We start from the raw sequence: 18829 nt of genomic DNA, 5'->3' as shown, positions 1-18829 counted from the left end.
TTTGGACTGAGCTGTTTTAGTTTAGTTTATTTCTTATAATTGATTTCTCTGTTGTTACATTGTTTGTGTCCTGGTGGTTTTGAGTAGGGCTGCCACCTCTTAGTTGATTAGTCGACTAATCGGTCGTTTGGTCATTTTTTATGCTTATTCATGCTTAATTATTTATTTCCAAGAAACTTCTGAGCACATTTATGGTAAACACAAGATTTAAAGTGGTGCTTTTGCAGGATTAATTGTGGAGAAACTCAGTTTTACAGATGGTTAATTAACTACATTTATATTGTGCTTTTCTAGTCTTAACCACCTCTCAAAGCTCACAGCTCTGTCAATTAAATCAAATAATTGATTAGTCAACAACATCCTATAAGTGTTAGTCGACTAAGAATTTCTTAAGTCGAGGACAGCCCTAGTTTTGAGATCCACACTGAAGTATTACTGTAGGTAAGTAGTAGGATTTTGAAATAGTTCAGGTCATTGCTTTTTTATTTTGCAACTTAGTGACAAGTTACAATATTTACATTTTATGCATATGTAATTTGCCAAAAACTATAAAGATATTTTCCAAATACAGTACATTAAAACATCATTGTCACACAATGAAAAAAAATCTACATATTTTGTTTTGTTTAGACTACATAATTCAAAGGAATAAGTCATATTTAATTAAAAGCTTCACGGCAGGGTTCAGCAATTAGGTTCAGCCATGGGCCACATGCATGCACACACACGCACATGCACACAATTCAATTCGATTTTATTTATAGTATAAAATCATAACAAGACACTTTACGGATAGAGGTCTAGACCACACTGTATAATTTACAAAGACCCAACAATTCCACAGTGGCGAGGAAAAACTTCCTTTTAGGGAGAAACCTCGGACAGACCCAGACTCTTGGTAGGCGGTGTGTGACGGTGCCGGTTTGCGGTACACACACACACACACACACACACACACACACACACACACACACACACACACACACACACACACACACACAGTCACTTACAGATACATATGTACACACGACTATCTGTGACTGTTGAAGTTAGGCCAGGATATGACAGCGAGAAGTGTGTATGTGTGTGTGTGTTTGTGTTTGTGTGGTTGTTGGAAGACCAGTAGTGATTCATAGCAGGCTTCTTTACAATTATGTGCAAACAACTGGCCACCTAAGCCTCCCCACTAGCACAGAAATGTTGGTTCTCAATATTTTTTGTAGTGCTGCAGTTCACACAGATTATGAGGCATTGTGAATTTCAGTGCGACAGGTCGCACACAGTCTCCTGACGCACCAGATGATTTGTTAAAGGTCCCATGACATGTGCTCTTTGGATGCTTTTAGTGGTCCCCTAATACTGTATCTGAAGTCTCTTTTATATAAGCCTTAGTGGTCCCCTAATACTGTATCTGAAGTCTCTTTTATATACCCTTAGTGGTCCCCTAATACTGTGGGTGGGCAAAGCAGAGAAAGGGGAGGTAACCTTGCTCCTTATGACCTCATAAGGAAAAGATTCCTGATTGGTCCATCTGAGCTTTCATTTTCTCAAAGGCAGAGCAGGATACCCAGGGCTCGGTTTACACCTATTATCCTAGCCACTGGGGGACCATAGGCAGGCTGGGGGAACGCATATTAATGTTAAAAAACCTCATAAAGTGAAATTTTCATGCCATGGGCATGAAAACATTTCGGCAGGACAAAAAATGCTGTTTTTGTCTGGACAGAGGGCTGAAACTGAGAGAAAAAGATGCATTTACAAATGTACTGTTTAATGTGGACATACTCTGAGTTTCTACTGAAGGCAAGCTAAGACCTTCTCTGTGCAGTAAGATGCAGCAATGTCCCTACATTTGACTTTAACCATTATAAATGGTCAGAACAAGTTGAATGTTCAGTGTTTTATGCTTGTTTTAAGATTTAAAGAGAAAGTCACACTTCAATTCTTCTCATGTCTGATCTGCTCCTCTAAAACAAGTAATACTATGCCTATGATTTTATATTATCATATTAGAATTGTCTATTTTTTTTTCTCTATCGCCGCAGCTGACCTGTACTGAATGCCTGAAAGACAGAAACATCCATGTAGTGCTTAGCTAAAACTACAGTACAAAGCTGAATTTGGATGCACAGAAAAATACAACCTGTACACCTATTTAGACAGATGACAGATGACAGCTTGAAGCCTATCAGTGAGCAACATATAAGCACTGCCAACAACCCTAACTTATACCTATCTGGGAATCCAGATGTTTTTTGGATTAGGTTTGGCTTACAATTCAATCAGGAGAGACTTGTTTGCAGATATGCAAAAGGTTTAATGTACAACAGCATGTAGTGTACAATGTTTTGGAGATTGAACTCCATCGTTATTAATACATTTAATATATTAATAAATTTAATGTAGGGGTAGGGAACCAAGATGTAACCCCCCAATGGAATCCAGACACCGGTGGTGGCGGAGAAAGCCGGAACTAGACCGAGAAGGCATCGGAGCGACAGCCGGAGAAACCCCTAGGACGGGAGGTGGAAGGGAAGAGAAGCAGCTTTTAAAACAGTGACGTAAAGCTGTGATTGGCCTATGGGATCCTTGCCCGATCCTGATTGGATTATCAGAAGGTGAACGCCTCCAGCGCTGATTCGCTTAGGAGGGACTGATTACCTACTAGTTAGGTCTTCCTGAAAGAATTTGCGCTGCGCTACATTACATTATGTGTCACATTAACATAATCAATTGTATGACAATGCTCTCTAGAATAAGATGTTTGCTTTGTGCAAGCTACAAAGAAATATGAATGGCTAACACCAAAAAGAAGCTGGCTTAGACAGGGGCTGCTGCTATGAAGTCTCTTTAGCGTGATTCTTTATACATGTTGGCTCAGTGGAGCTATTGTAGTGGCACTTGTGAAAATGGTTAGTTTTTTGTAATTTAGTTTAGAATTTGTAGTTTTTGATTAGGGGTGCGCCATATCATATCGTCAACATTCACAATAATACCGGTAGAATTTTTAATATCATGATATGATGAAGATATCAGATTTGGGACTGAAGAAATTGGATAGGTGTAACTCTTAGATTCCGGTTGTTGAATGTAAATAGAGATGGTCTTCAGGAAGTTTCAACCAGAATGTGCATTTTGGTGTCATATAGAGAGTAATATTGATTAGTGCATCTTTAGTATTTCTAAAGCATGAGCAACCTTCCTTGGAATGAATGTAAAGAAAGTCTCAGTTAGCCGTAGGTTTGTCATATGACCACTTAGTTTTGTTTGAAACTGCTCAGTGAACTACATCTCTCGTCTCACACAATTTACGTCACCTTGCTTGCTGCTTGGCTTGCTCGCTAGCTAGCTAGCTTAGCTCTGTTCCACAACACACACAACGTTTTCTTACCTGATGTGTTTTATCCAGTGAAGTTTTATCAGACTTCGTAGCTTCAGCGAGATGTCATCCGTGCAACTTTGAAGTGTATAGTCTTTCTAATTACATAATTGTCTTATAACAGTTTAACAATAAACTGAGACTTTCTTGACTTGATATCATATGTGTAATTCATGGCTCAATTCAAACAGGATACAAATAAAAAGTGTCTTTCCCCATTCACTACTGTTCATATTTTTTTTCCCATTGTCCCATGGCGATCCACTGGAAGGGGAGGGACTTCGCCTCTCTATAACATACAATGACCAACACTCGCAACAATGTTGTGTCAGCTTTTCCTGGCTGTTAAGTGCAACTGCCTTAAGGAACCTCGATTAGGCTGCTGATGGACATATGCAAAGTGACAATATGAGAAAATCATTTGTCATTCTTACAGCACTGTCTCGATTTTTGCCATCTTTCCTTTCCTGTCTTACCCTCACCTCCTTGTCTCTCCTAGGTCTATTTACGATGACCAGCCCAATGCCCACAAGCGCTTCATGGAAAAGCTGGATGCCAGGATAAGGAACCATGACCGTGAGATTGAGAAGATGTGCAATTTCCACCACCAAGGCTTTGTGGATGCCATCACAGAGCTCCTCAAAGTCCGTGCTGATGCTGAGAAACTTATGGTAAGAGACATTACTGTAAAAATGACTACAGGCCAGAAGAGGCAATAGCAGGACAGTTCAGTCTTCAACGTACATTGGCTGCCAAATCTTAAATTATAGTGGCCATTTGAGCTCCAACAGACTTCCAACTAGATTGTTAAAGCATCAAATTGATTATGTTTTTCCATTATGGAAACATTTAATATCTTCAATAAAATCATGTTTCAGACACATTTAGAGGGCTTTTTATATTTGCACTATATTCGTTTATTATTAGTTGGAAAAGTGCTTTAGCGAAATTGTCCTCATTACAGGGTAGCCTGTGTGTGCCCATGTGCATGCACCGCTTACGTTGTAATGGTAAGACATTACCCACAATGGCTTAATACAACCAGCTACCAAAATACAGATAAATGGTGAAAATTATGCAATTAGCAAATGTGTATGATCTTAAATTATGCCTATATATCATCATATTGCCCATATATTTGCTAATTATTTGACAACATCATGTAACTGATTGAAAGTAATGAATAAGTAAATAAGTGGTGCAGTGAAGGTTTTGATTTATAGTGGAGTGTCTGACTTCACCCGTTGATAACACCACTGCAATCCCAGATGCATGTATCGTAAGTATCATGTTTTCATTTCATCATATTTTTCCCACACACTGTTTTCTTGTATTTGCTTTGTCAGAGAGTAATGGTAGGCTACACCCAAATGGAATGATATCCCGATACTTTAAAATTATTTTTTTTGCCTTGTCTCATTACTAAATATGAGACTACTGCTGTGCAATCGCCATATTCTTTTATATAGGGCAGCAATCACAGTTAGCAGAAGGTTTACAGTGGAGATATAACATACTAAGCATCTCTATTGGCTAAAGTGTGGCAAGCTAATGATGTGTGAGGCAGCTCCATGACCCCGAGTTTGCAGGAATTAGGCTACATCTACACTACTACACTTTGGTTTAAAAACAAATGTCTTTTGCTACGTTTACGCGTCACGTCCACACTATTACCCCTCAGTCACATTAGCTACAAGAGACAGAGACAAAGCGACAGGCTACCATTCATTTTCAATGGGAGTGGCCGAACTTCACGTCAATCAGTTTTATCAATTAAGTAGGCTTACATACTTTCAGTAACATTTAGGAGTGCTAAATCAAACGCGTCTGCTGTCAGTCCTTCAAGACGTTTCACCTCTCATTCAAACTCAACGCAAGAAGCTTTTTGGATGACAATTAAGACCTTTTCAAGAATTGATATTAAATCCAGTTGTCTTTGAGTTAGCACTTCTAAATAGGGCTGTTCTCTGTAATGGGACAAGTTAGCTTGTAGCAACAGACACGGTCAAATAATGAATAGGTCATAGGTAGGGCTGCACGGTATGAGGAAAATATCTAATTGCAATTATTTTGATTGATATTGCGATTGTGATATGATTCACGATAATGGATGGAATAATCATTTTCATTGGAAAAATATTGACATTAAAATGATTATAGTATGATTTTTGGCAGGATCTGTTTTCTTTCTTTATTCTGTAGGGTACGATTTGTAGTCCGGGACTTCTCTGCAGCACTTAACACATTAATTCAGAATGGTGTGACACATATTTTTCCTTTAACAAATATTTGGCGATTTGGATAATGCACTAGTCCATGTTGCGATTTCGATAAAATCTTCCTGGTAGCTGACCAGTGGAACATTATGTTGATTTACATAACAGCTTGGTTAAGTTTAGTGATTATGTAGTTTGTCCCCCCTCGTTTGGAAGCTGCACTGTTGAAAGGATTGTCATCTAAAAGCCGACTGGTCAATTGGGTCATGGCTCTCAGCCGTGTCAAGAGCCGAGAGTTCAAAAATCCCCATCCAGAATCGAGAAGTTTGTCACTGAATCTGTGAGAAAGAGCCTGTCACAAGCCATTAAACCCCATGAAAGGCCCAGTGCACCGATGATGAGTTCAGGTCTTCGCTGCCTGGTTAATCTGAATTTGCCTGCCTTTGTCCTTGCCCCTTCATGGACAATGAGCTGATTACAATGCTGAGCAACTGCAGCGAGGGAGGTAGAGAGGGAAAAGAGAGGGCATGAAGAGGGGGAGCAGACAGAGAGTGGAAGGACAGATAGACACGTGACAGCATGTCCTGTTTAGCCATACATTTTCTGTCTTTTAAACAGAAGTGAGTGCTCTGTCACAGAAACCTTAACATGCCAAAGATGGGTGAACATTTTCAGCACCTTCACCCTAATCACACTAAGAGGAAGACCTTTGATTTATCTTGCATGATATCTTAATATCCCAAACAGTTTGTGTTTTCAACATGCAGAAGTGTCCCAGTGCAGTTTTAAAAGATAAGGCATATTTGTTTTACATGTTTCCCTTTGTCAACAAATCTAATGAGAAGACTAAATCCAACAATGTGTTAGTCTGTCTCTGGTTATGGCTCTCAGCCCCAAGCCCAGTGATTCCTACTGAAGACCTACATCTTTAAAAACGGTTAACAAATATATTGTATATGTAATTGATCAGTAATTTTCAGCCGGTCACTGTAGTTTTTAGCCAACGTTACTCAAACAGGAAAAAGTCCATTTGTTGGGAACTATTTTCAGCAGCGGATTAATCCACATGTATGGCTCTAGCATAAACTGTATAATATTAACAGTCTATGGGCACTAGTGAGTATTTACAGCATCAGGACGGTGTTTGTCGGATTAAGTAAGAATAAAATACAGTATGTATGCATGTTCATTATAATGAAGAAACATGGCGCCAGTACAACAGTGCTCATTGATGTGTTTTAATAGTTTTTGGACAACAAAGGATCTCTGTGGTAAAGAGCAGAGGAATAAGACACATGGTATTTGCAATAAACTAAAATGTGTGGAAACCATGGGTAGAGTATAAGAACCAATAAACAGAGATTCTGAGGCTGTACAGTTAAACTGATGTCTGTTTGTTTTGAAAGGGTCAAGTGACGGACACTAATCGAAGACTACAAGAGGCTGGGAGGGAGGTAAGTCCAAGTATGTATGTGTATGCATGAATGTGCAGAAGACAAAAAGTGCTTTTTACTGTGCTGCCAGGACACGTCTGCTCGTTCACTGCAAAGACAGTTCTGAATTCGACATGACCGTTGTTTCACCCAGTAGTTAGCAGTGGTGGCCCCTGTCTCATTGTTTCCTTCCATTGTGTGTCTCTTCCGTCAGGTGACGGCTCAGACAGAGGAGGTGATTCGCTGTCGGATCCAGCAGAGGAACATGGCCACCACTGTAGAGAAGCTCCAGCTCTGTATACCAGGTACCACAGCCCTTGTGTATCCAATGTGATGGCCACTTTAATTCTAGTTAGGGCTGCTCGATTATGGGAAAACTCCGGTTACACTTTACTTGAAGTTACATAAGAGTGACATGACACTGTCATGAACGTGTCATAAACATTATAAACAAGTCATAAACGTTTATGACATAACGCTTTTTTTAGTAAGTGTCATTCGGTTTTTGTCATGACAAAAACCATATGGTTATGGTTAGGGTTCATGTGTCGTGACTGTGTCATGTGTTCATGACCGTGTCATGTCACTCTTATGTAGATACCTTCAAGTAAAGTGTTACCAAAAATCCTTATCACGATTATTTTGGTAAATATTGAAATCAAGATTATTTAACACGATTACTTTTAGTAAACTTTTAGAAAGATGTTGCAATTATTGAATAAAAAAAAGTAGAACAAATGAACAGTGAAAAACTGAAATTTCTCTTAATACTTTTCCTGTTTGAACTTTTTTTTTCTCATTCTGAACACAAGACAAAAGTTTACTTGCTAAATGTAATGTGCGAAATAATCATTTTTCTCAATTACTTGTGATGGTTAGGAGCCAACATCCTAATCACGATTAAAAATGGATTTATTGCACAGCCCTATTTCTAGTGTTAATGAGAAATGTTCACCTCAGGGTGCCACTGGAGCCCATCGGTAACCTGAAATATTTTGTGGTTTGGCCCTATTATCTTGGGTTGGACTAAGGACATTTTTTGGTAGAACATTTTGGTCCATTATGTTTTGAATATACCTATCTGTATCTTTGTATGCACAGTAAATTTGAGGAGCAAAAGTGAGTGAAATTCTTGAACCAACAAACCCTGCTACAGATCCCGTTTTCTGTCTTCTTTTCTTTTGCAGTGCTAGAAATGTACAGCAAACTAAAGGAGCAGCTGGAGTCCAAAAGGTATCCATCTCACAAAGCATTTCATCACAACGTAACTGATGTATAACTGTGATATCAAAAACAACTTACAAGGTTCCCATATTCTGAAAGAGTAATTTCACCCAGTCTAATAATCTGGCTTGCCCTAGTGGTGACAACATCCTCTTCCCCACCCTGTGCAACTGTGATGTACTGTTGCACTATAGTGCTATTCTACTTGTGAGCTCGGGAACTCCGACAACCTTTGAGTACCCCAAGCTCAAAATCCAACATGGCTGCCCCCTGCATCAACAGTTGTAGTAACATACAGTTATTAGGACTTCTGTCTATTTGAAACTTCTATCTGTGGACATGTTGCGCTGTTTGTATGCACAAACGCAACAGCAGCATAATGCGTTATCAACTAGTATTGCCAACAATGGCTAACTTGGCTAGAGCTAACCCCACAATAGGAAAATCCGACTTGTAAATGGAACCCATTCCACTCGGGTGTGACATCATTCCCCACCATCTCCACCGGGTGCGGTTGCAAATATATCAGACCAGCTGTGATGTAGCGTGGTTCTATAGCAGTACAGTACATTGTAGCTGCATAGGTTTTGGAAAAAGCATGTTGTCGCCACTTGTTGGTAGGGGGCGTGGCCAAAGGTTAAACATCATTATACCTTTCAACCCTTTAGAGGCTAGTGCAGCTATTTTTATGTCCTTCCAAAATCTAGTGTGGACTAAAGCCCAGTTCCAGACCAAAGATTAATGACGAGACAAAACCGTTTTAGAACATCGCAGAGAAAAGTTTCAGCGGTCTGAACCGGCCCGTCTCAGCTCGACTCAAACCAGCTGATGGTGTTGCTGCGACTCAGCTGGTCGAGTCTCCAGAGGCTGCTTTTAGAACCTGTTTCAACAGCAAATAGAAAAGTCAGCTTGTAAAGACAGCTACAATAAAATGATCAATAATCTATTTCCTTTCTGTTACAAACTGTTAGCGGCGGCTCAATGTGCGCCTGCAAGCATGTATGGTCGAGTGACTGAAGAGAAGGAGGGCCTAGGACAAAGCTGTAAATCAGAGAAATAAAAACGTGTTTTCGCTGATTCATCACTAGAAATGAAACTGTAGCGAGCATCTCACTATCACTAACGTTATCCAGATTCATATTTAGACGCAACAAATGATAAATCCAGCTACAAAAAGCCTGAAAGTTTGGGCGGAAGAACAAAGAGTCGTTGCTAGGGAGATGATACAACGTCTCGGTGTGAACTGGCAGCTTTCACAACGCTGCAGACCGGCGCGTTGCGAGTAGTTGCAAGTTTCAACTCGTCTTGTTGCAAATCTTTGGTCTGAACTGGGCTTTACTCTTAACAGCAGCTGAAAATTTAGGTTTTGCTGACATCACTGTTGGGTGTAAAAGGATAACATCAGATGTAACAGACTTCATGTCTGATCAAACCCAACCATACCCATCAAATGTATAAACGAGTGAATTAATTGTGTTATTCTTGTGGTCATTTACATCAGCCATCCCCCATGGAATTATTCAGATACATTAATCAACAACAAACCGATCATTCCAATATGTGAACCCTAAACCACCTAGAAGCACATATTGACCTCCTACAAATATGACTAGCCTACATACTGTTTAGGTAGATCCCAGGAGGTCCAACAATGAAAATGAACAATAATAATAACAATATAATAACTATGAACATAATTATCAATTTAAAACAAACCTACTTCAAACTAACTTCCTGTTTACAAATGATCTCATTTCCAAACAGTGCACTAAAATGTGTTTCTGAAAACATTTTAGGCGAGAAATAGGCAAAACAGTAAACAAATCTTGGTTTATATTTAATCAGCACTGTCTAGTTTTACAGTTCAATCCGAGTTTGGTCTGAGTTTGAGAAAGGGAGAGAGGGTCAGCCGTCTCCTTCGATCTGCTGCTATACTCTTTGTGTCTGTATGCGGAAGTACGTTCTGTAGTTCAAGCAACAGGCCCTAGGGCCAGCCGCAAACCACCAAGTTTTGCATCATGTGGTCGTCTCTGCTGGCCTGTGAGTAGGTAGATCGTGGCACTGGTAAGATGGAGGGAGTTTAACCATAGTTAGTACAAGCATTTTGTGGGGGAAAAAAGGAGTGAATGTCCCACAAATTGCAACAGAAAATCTGACAAATGCTCATTACTCATAAAAGTCTCCTCTATAACATATGAAAAGTCCCAAGAGATCCAAGTGGTGGAAACTACTTTGGACTTTTGATATGTTATAAATGAAAAACTGTTGCAATTTTGTGTGGGGTCATGTTGTAAAATGCCTGTACGAAATTAATTTACACATACTACCAACATTATTATGATCGAAAGCTGGGTGAATATCTGCAAAGTATCCCTTAAAGTTACTTCTACGTAAATCAATGTGTCACTAAATCAATGGACAAAAACTATACACTATACATCTTTCTGTTGTCCATTCTAAAGAAGTGTTTTTTTAGCTAGACAGAAAAAGCTCAGTAATCAAGCCACGTACCAAAAGAGTCTTCAAAAGCAACCAGGATTCATAATGAAGGTTTCCACTGCGATGTGGTTTTGACTGAACTTTATTTTTACCCCATGAACTTTATGTTTGGGCTTAACATTATTTTTGCCCAGTGAACTTTATGTCTGGTCCTATTTACATGCCTATCGGTATGAAGAGGGGAGGGCAGTTCACTTTGGACAGTAAAATAATGACCCTTTCTTGTTCATTACTGTGTACCAAAGGAAGAGGCCATTCACTAGCAGGACAATTGACCCTCAGTGTGCCCTTGTTCACAACAAGGCCCCCTCACTGCAGCTCTGTCACGGCCCACAGCCAATCCAAGGCAATTAGACCATGCCGGCCACCTTGTGGGATTTGTGTGTGTGTGGAGCGTACTTGAAGCACTAATGACATAGCCTATACACTTAGAATGAATTGGAATGAGTTTGTTTGCCGCAAATGCACATTGTTTTCTGTACTGTATGTGCCAATGCCCAGGTTGCAGTCTTTGAGTCCTCCGTCCTGGTAATCTGCACTCTGCCAAACCTTTTCACTGTACAGTTTATGAGGCTGCCTTCTGTTCGTGTGTATACAACACATTTTACACTCACTGACCGACCAATTAGATCCCTTCATAGCCTGCCTATCAGCCTAATGATGGGAGCTCAGCACACTGACCCAAGGCTGAACCCTTGTGATGTGTGCACTAGGGTTGTACCAAATACTTTGAAGCTTCATTCATAACATTGACATTCAAATTCAAAATCAACATATAATTATATTATTTTTTTAAATATATTTTGCATGTTCTTCATTCTTTTTAAACATGGCATTTCTGCACAGTTGCAGATAAAGATTAGGCTACACTAATAGTATTAGTATATTGTATAATTTTAATGCAGTAGTGACTGCATTAAAGGTGCCCAGGTGCTCAGGTTTCCTCCCACTGTTTTTTTGTTTGGATGGTTAAAATGCAGAGGTTACATTCTTCTTATGTGTAAATGTACTTGGCAAATAAAGGAAATATTATATGCCCAAGGGTGTAATTATTTAATCATTATTGTATGCCCTTATTGGATTAGCCTGCTGCCTACTTGTATTTATGTTGACAAAACTGACAAGTTCTATTCTTTAATTTTTTTTTTGATTTAATAAAAAAAAGACTAACTTATTCCAAGAAGCAGAACCAGGGATATCAACTTTTTTTATTTCACGCATTCGTCTTCCTTAGCTGTGTTCAAAACCGTTCCCTGTCATGGAAATAGTGCACTATATAGTGTGTTCGCCATTCTGTAGTGGTGTTCAAATTCTCCACGGTTAATTTCATTCACTATATAGTCCACTACAAAATACCCACAAAGCACAGCTAATTTGAGTGTACATACAATGTACCCTACATTTTACTCCCGTATACCACAATGCAAAGCGACCTTCATTTTTAAACATTGGATATGTAATATGCAACTTATACACAACCTTTTTTTCCCTTCTGGGTGCTCGGTTTGTTTCAGGGACGTATTAGAAGTATTTTTGGTTTGGTTTGATTACATGATGCTGAGCGCTTCTGTCACACAAATAACGGGCACATATCCTGATGCAAGTCACGCAACAATGTTTTCAGTGAGTGTCCGAAATCTGGTTTGGTCGTTCCCTATATAGTTCACTATTTAATAAACACTATATAGGGAATAGTGAGTGAGTCAATGAGAGAACGGTTTCAAACGCAGCTCTTGTCAAAACGTGGCACCATTACCCACAATGCAACTGACCACCAACCGTTCAGTCAGAGTTTTTTGTGTGTTATGCTAGTAGTGGCTATCGTGGAGCCTTGAGCCTGCAGCATAGATGAGAAGTGGGCCCCAGAGCTCCCCCGTTTTTGCACCCCCAGTATGCAGTAGTACTCCCCAACACCTGGAAACACACTGGCCTTTCAATGTAAAATCCACAGTACTCGTTCCGTGTGAAAAAAGGTATTCCAAGTTTATCTGAAGATAAAATTAGCAGTCTGAGAAAGACAAATCAAGTGGGTATCTTGCAAAGCGAAAGGCTTTTTAGTATGAAATTCCTTTTTTTGTGGTTCCCCGGACAGTGTTTCGTTGCTGATCTGCAGTGGAGATTGATTTGACTAACTCATACTGCAGATAAAATAAACTATATATAAAGAATATATTTTTGCACGAACGAGGACTGTATTTTGTCCCCCCATTAGGAAGGGATCTCCTAAATTAGGAAGGGGTCTCCTTATGGCCAGTATGAATGGGAGGAATGAATACAGTGAGCAAAAACTGCTTAGGTGTTCCTGTGGGCACCTGCTTATTGTTGAGAAATTGAAATTGTGAACCTGTCCTTTTAATGGTTATGATTAAAGAAGCCAAAGCTGTGATTGCATCTTAACTGAAGCTATACTGTTTGTCTATGCAGATACTATGCTGCGTTAAAAACCATGGAGCAGCTGGAGAAGGTCTTCATCCCCAGGTAGGATTATACCGTCAAGGTTCTTGAAGTACAACTCCACTGAAATTCTTTTGAGTAAATGTGATATTAAACCCCTATATGCTTCCAAGATGGCTCTGAAAAGTTTGTAGCTTGGTTCTAGACTGCTTGGATTCACAGTAGAATCCCATCGTTGGCTTAGAGTTATGGCAAAAGCCCAGGTTACAATCTTAGAAATCTCTCAAACCACAGTAGGATCCACTTCACTGGTGATGCTTGCTGTTCAAACAATCCTCACTTCAAACAATAAATCACTAAAATGATATATATGTTTAAATAATATAATATAAACATATATATTAGTTCCCCTGAAGAAGAGGGCACCAATATCAAACTGTAACTGTACAAAATCATGATTTATTTTCGGTTCAATTTTACAGGTTGCTCCTGATAATAATACAAAAAAAACTTTATTTCTATAACACTTTTCTTAACAAGGTTACAAAGTGCTTTCCAGATAAAAACAGCAGATCAAATCCAAGAACAACACAAGTAAATTACAAAAACACCAAGAGGTAGCATAATATATAAAACACCTGAGTAAATAAGTCAAATAAACATAAACAAAATGTAACCACATTTAAATGTGTCAAGGGAAACGAAAAGGAGAACTCTTGTGGTGTTGCTGGTTGTCAAACAAATTATAGAGTGATTAAAACTTCATTCTGAATGGAAAAATGTTCAATCAGATATTGGTGTTGTAATGCATTGTTTTGCAAAATGTAAATGATGACATCAGGCTGCACTACTAGACAGAACCAAAAAAAAAATTCAACCACATCCATTTCTGAACCATCCAGTGGTTTTTGGCCACTTTGTGGCAGCAGAACAAGCTGTAAGCACAATAAAGTTGTAATGGTGAACATGTTAGCAAGCAGCTGTCTATTTACACATCTACTGTAGCACTAGGGCTGGCTACCGAATTCAATACTATTTAGGCACCAACCAAATTCCCTCCAAAGTATCGAGTATTGAAAAATGCCTCGTCATTAAATACACTATTTCAATAGAGAAGCGAAGTCCCTCCCCTTCTGGTGGACCTCATGGGACTTTCATTCGTAAAAAATATCAACGGTAGTGAACGGGGACAGGCATATTATTTTTTGATCCTGTTTGAATTGAGCCATAGATTACAAATATGATGTTTGTCAATTTAAAAGATAATATTTCAACCGAAGAAAATCTCAGTTAGCCGTAGGTTTGTCATATGACCACTTAGTTTTGTGTGAAACCGCTCAGTGAACTACATCTCCCATCTCACACAATCTACCTCACCTAGCTTGATGTTCAACTTGCTCGCTAGCTAACTAGCTCTGCTCTGTTCCACAACACATGTAACGTTATCTTACCTGCTGGGTTTTATCCAGTGAAGTGTTTTCAGCAGAGTAGCAAAAGAACAAGAAAGATCCTCTGCTCATTAGAGTCACGTTACATCCCCAGTACGATACACAGAAACATCGTAGCTTCATCCATGAGACATTGAAGTGTGTAGTCTTTCTAATTACATATTTTCACAGTCTTATACTTCAACAGGTTAAGAATAAATGGAGACTTTCTTCGGTTGAAAAATAATGTTTTAAATTGACGAACATCATATTTGTAATCCATGGCTCAATTCAAACGGGATAAAAAAATTATTTACCTTTCCACGTTCACTACCGTTCATATTTTTTTGAAAGTTAGGTCCCATTGACTGGAAGTAGAAGGGGGTGACTTCGGCTCTCTATACCTTAGGAGTAAATCCCATCAGCGTCAGTGAGCCAATCAGCATACAGCATGCTTCTACCAAGATCTAATAATGTTTGTGATTGGCTGTCTAATGTTACACGTCGCAGAGTCACCCAGAAAAAACTCTGTTACGCACACGTAGTAGGAGCAGAAAAGCAAAAAAAATACTTGTCTTATAAATTTGGTATTGAAAAAGTATTGCTTAGGAACTGATATCGAAGTCACAGTATTGGCACCGGTATCGACATTTTTTGAGCAATTTTGTAGCACCCCCACAGTAACATTATTATTCACTTGGAGTGGTGTTTTTGGCACTCCTGAGTAACGTGTCTGGCTCTTTAGCTGCTAAATGTTTCACTATGTTGGAGCTAGCTACCAGCTTGTCACTATCTTTGTCGTCCTGCTGTTTGGTGCTGAGCAGGTAGCGTACAGTGGGTTTATTAGAGCTGAACCGAAACTGAAAACCGCTGCTGTTAGAAACAAGACTAAACCCAAATAGTAAAGTTGTTGACCACAAAATCAAAACAATTAGCTATAATAGGCTAAAAATGTCTGTAGAGTTGAGGGGAACTTTACGGGCCGGCTACATTGCACACGTAACTAATGCAGAGCAGATGTACCGGGCACAAGAGCAGTACGTAAGTGATGCGTGTGCACCGCGGAGATCTAGCCTGGTCCTACCAGACTCTGGTCCACTAGCCTGGTCCTACCAGACTCTGGTCCATTAGCCTGGGCCTACCAGACTCTGGTCCACTAGCCTGGTCCTACCAGAGTCTGGTCCATTAGCCTGGTCCTACCAGACTCTGGTCCATTAGCCTGGTCCTACCAGACTCTGGTCCACTAGCCTGGTCCTACCAGACTCTGGTCCATTAGCCTGGTCCTACCAGACTCTGGTCCACTAGCCTGGTCCTACCAGACTCTGGTCCACTAGCCTGGTCCTACTAGACTCTGGTCCATTAGCCTGGTCCTACCAGACTCTGGTCCACTAGCCTGGTCCTACCAGACTCTGGTCCATTAGCCTGGTCCTACCAGACTCTGGTCCACTAGCCTGGTCTTACCAGACTCTGGTCCACTATCCTGGTCCTACCAGACTCTGGTCCACTAGCCTGGTCCTACCAGACTCTGGTCCATTTCATTAGTACAGAGAGTCTGGCCACTCTCCATTGACAAGTGTAAACTTCCTTGAAGGCGGGTACTCTGTTGGAGTTTAAAACTATTGGATCTGTCCAGAGCCACTCTGGATCTGCCATAACCAATCGCTAACGTTTGGTTGTGACATTGGCTTAGCATCGCTAGCGTTAGCTTTAGCCAACTCCTTCACCACTAACGGAGCGAGCTGGAAAATCAAACTGTTCCTGCAACACAACTCAGCAAAGGTTGTTCTCGCTCGGGCTTTAACTTCTGGATATTTGGCAGCGGACCGAATGGCTTCGCTCGCATCTTTCTCCGCCGCCATTACGGAACTACAACTCAAACTAGCGCACAACCTCAACGTCATCGTTTTCAGCCACTCCCTCTGTTCGCTGATTGGACCGGTAAATATTTGGCCGGAGAAAACCTGTGAATATACTGCAAACCCAGACGGGGTACTGAAGGAAAATGAAAATTGAGCAGAAGTACGTAGGAGGGCAGAGCCAGGCTAGCGGAGATCTGCTCTACAAGTGTAAAAACGAGACAGTCTTCTATTTATATTTTTTTACGCAAGGTACGTATGTGCCGCCTTTTTACACAGAAATGGATCATAAAGTGTCTATATTTCTTTTAAATTAAACTACTAATATACAGGAAACGACTTGATGACTGTCAGTGAGCGTATTGGCAGTTTCGTTTTGAGAGTTTCTTTTTTTATTTCTGGTTTCCCTTCCTCACCACCGTTTTCATTTGATAACAGCTGACAGCGCTGTGCCAGCTCCAAAATCTGAACAAGCAAAAGCTCTCCGTCTCTCCTGTGACTCACAGTCCTACGCCGTGTGTGTGTTGCAGGTGTTCCTCGCCACATCCGCTCCGTAAACGGTTCGCATACGCTACGCATGCAGTGTAGCCAAAGCATTAGAGTTGAGTTGATAACATTCTGTGGGTTTGTCACTGTGAGTGACAGCTTTCATATTACACATGGTCATTTGATCATTGATCAAAAATTTATAAGTGCAGCTTTAATACTGATTCCTTCTTCCTCCCCAACAACAGACAAACAAATGACATATCATTAAGTAAGAATTGATGCCATTTTATGGGAAGTTTTAATTCATTTTTAGTCTTAGAGCATTCTTTTAAAAACTGGTGCATATAATGGATGTAAGATAGATCTCAAATGATGCTGGAAGTATTACCAATATAGCCCGGGTGACAGTAATGTTGCCTGGGTTTTAGTAGCATGACACTGATGGCTAGATGGTCTCATTGTTGTATTCTGTTGATTTGCCAGCTGTTGTATTGCTTTCTTTTTCATATAAAATTAGACAACGCTGGTTAAATTAGATTAGGCATGGCCGGTTACCGGTTTCAAGGTATACCGTGGTTTGAAAAAGTCAAGGACAGAAAGTGCAGTTTAGAAATCCATCTCCCTGCCAGTGTGCAGTGTGCTCAAAAATAAAATTCATTGTTTTCAATGGGGGAAAAATGCTTTTGTTTTTTACCCCGACATTTCAAAATTACCCATTTTAAAGCTGTATTTTTGCTGAAGGTTATCATACCGTCAGAATCTCACACTGGCCTATGCCTAGATTAGATAGAACTTTTGGAAGTGGACATACAACTGGACTGGTTCTGCTGTGTCTTCTGCAGGGTGAGTCAGTACAGGTTCTGTCAGATCATGGCTGAAAACCTGCCCAGGCTAAGAGAGGAGATCAAGGAGATCTCCATGTCAGACCTCAAGGACTTCCTGGAGAGCATCAGAAAACACTCGGACAAGGTTGGAGAGACTGCCATGAGACAAGTATGACAGTTAGTGTTTAAAACATATTCCAACAATAGATGGGAAAAGGTATTAACTGTATCAGCTTATTGATCTGTCTGCGTGTGTTTGTTTGTTTATTTGTGTGTGTGTGTGTGTGTGTGTGTGTGTGTGTGTGTGTGTGTGTGTGTGTGTGTGTGTGTGTGTGTGTGTGTGTCCAGGCACAGCAGCACAGGACCTTTAACAGTGCCGTAGCCAAGCAGGCCAGTATAGGCCACTACACCAAGCCTGTGTACTTTCTCAACGGACAAACACATGCTCAAAACGGCCTGATGATCGACGACGACACAGGAGATGACGAGGAAGCAGATGAAGAGGTATGGAAAAATGACGTGTATTTGGTCGTGACAGAAGGTGATCATACAGAAATAATTGTATTCATCTTTTCTTAAACTGGATTTTATTTGTTGCCTCAGACTACAGGGTGGTTAGTTTACTCTGTGATAGCAGCTAAATGTCAATAGAAAATGCAGGTGGAGTTGAGTTTTTCTGTCATATAAACTAGTGCAGTTCCTGTTCAAAAACAGATAGACCTCGTGTGGCTGGTTAGCTCAGTTGGTAGAGCAGGCGCACGCACCAAATAAAAAACCCTCTCTCTCCCCTCCCAAACCCGTCCCTACAACCTATTACATAAAAAAATTGTCATTTAACATAACATAACATATAATATAATCATCTTATTCTATTTTAGCCAGTTTTTTTTATTTTCTATCTTTTTTTAAACTCTTGCTCTTTGATGTTTTATGTAAAGCCTTTTGAATTGCCTTGTTGCTGAATGGTGCTGTAGAAATAAAGTTGCCTTGCCTTGCCCTACAACCTCCAGCCTGTCAGTCAGACACCAGGGCATAGAGAACACTGTTGTGCCTGTCTGTCTCAGAGGAAGTGAAACCGCACCTTGGCC

General features: G+C 40.1%; 1 protein-coding gene across 6 annotated transcripts in view; it reads left to right on the top strand.

Moving 5' to 3' along the window:
• exoc6 (exocyst complex component 6) overlaps positions 1-18829 on the top strand; it is a 91652-nt gene that overhangs the window by 26540 nt on the left and 46283 nt on the right. For all 6 annotated transcript variants that reach the window (XM_028568198.1, XM_028568197.1, XM_028568195.1 and 3 more), the window contains 7 exons: positions 3879-4050; positions 7002-7049; positions 7243-7333; positions 8216-8261; positions 13176-13229; positions 17760-17910; positions 18090-18245. In XM_028568198.1, coding sequence (XP_028423999.1) covers positions 3879-4050; positions 7002-7049; positions 7243-7333; positions 8216-8261; positions 13176-13229; positions 17760-17910; positions 18090-18245 — 718 coding nt within the window. The remainder of the gene's footprint in view (positions 1-3878; positions 4051-7001; positions 7050-7242; positions 7334-8215; positions 8262-13175; positions 13230-17759; positions 17911-18089; positions 18246-18829) is intronic.

The sequence above is a fragment of the Perca flavescens genome, chromosome 21 (assembly GCF_004354835.1).
Source record: "Perca flavescens isolate YP-PL-M2 chromosome 21, PFLA_1.0, whole genome shotgun sequence".
Taxonomy (NCBI): Eukaryota; Metazoa; Chordata; class Actinopteri; order Perciformes; family Percidae; genus Perca; species Perca flavescens.
The sequence above is the reverse complement of the archived record's forward strand: the minus strand, read 5'-3'. Positions and strand labels throughout refer to the sequence as shown.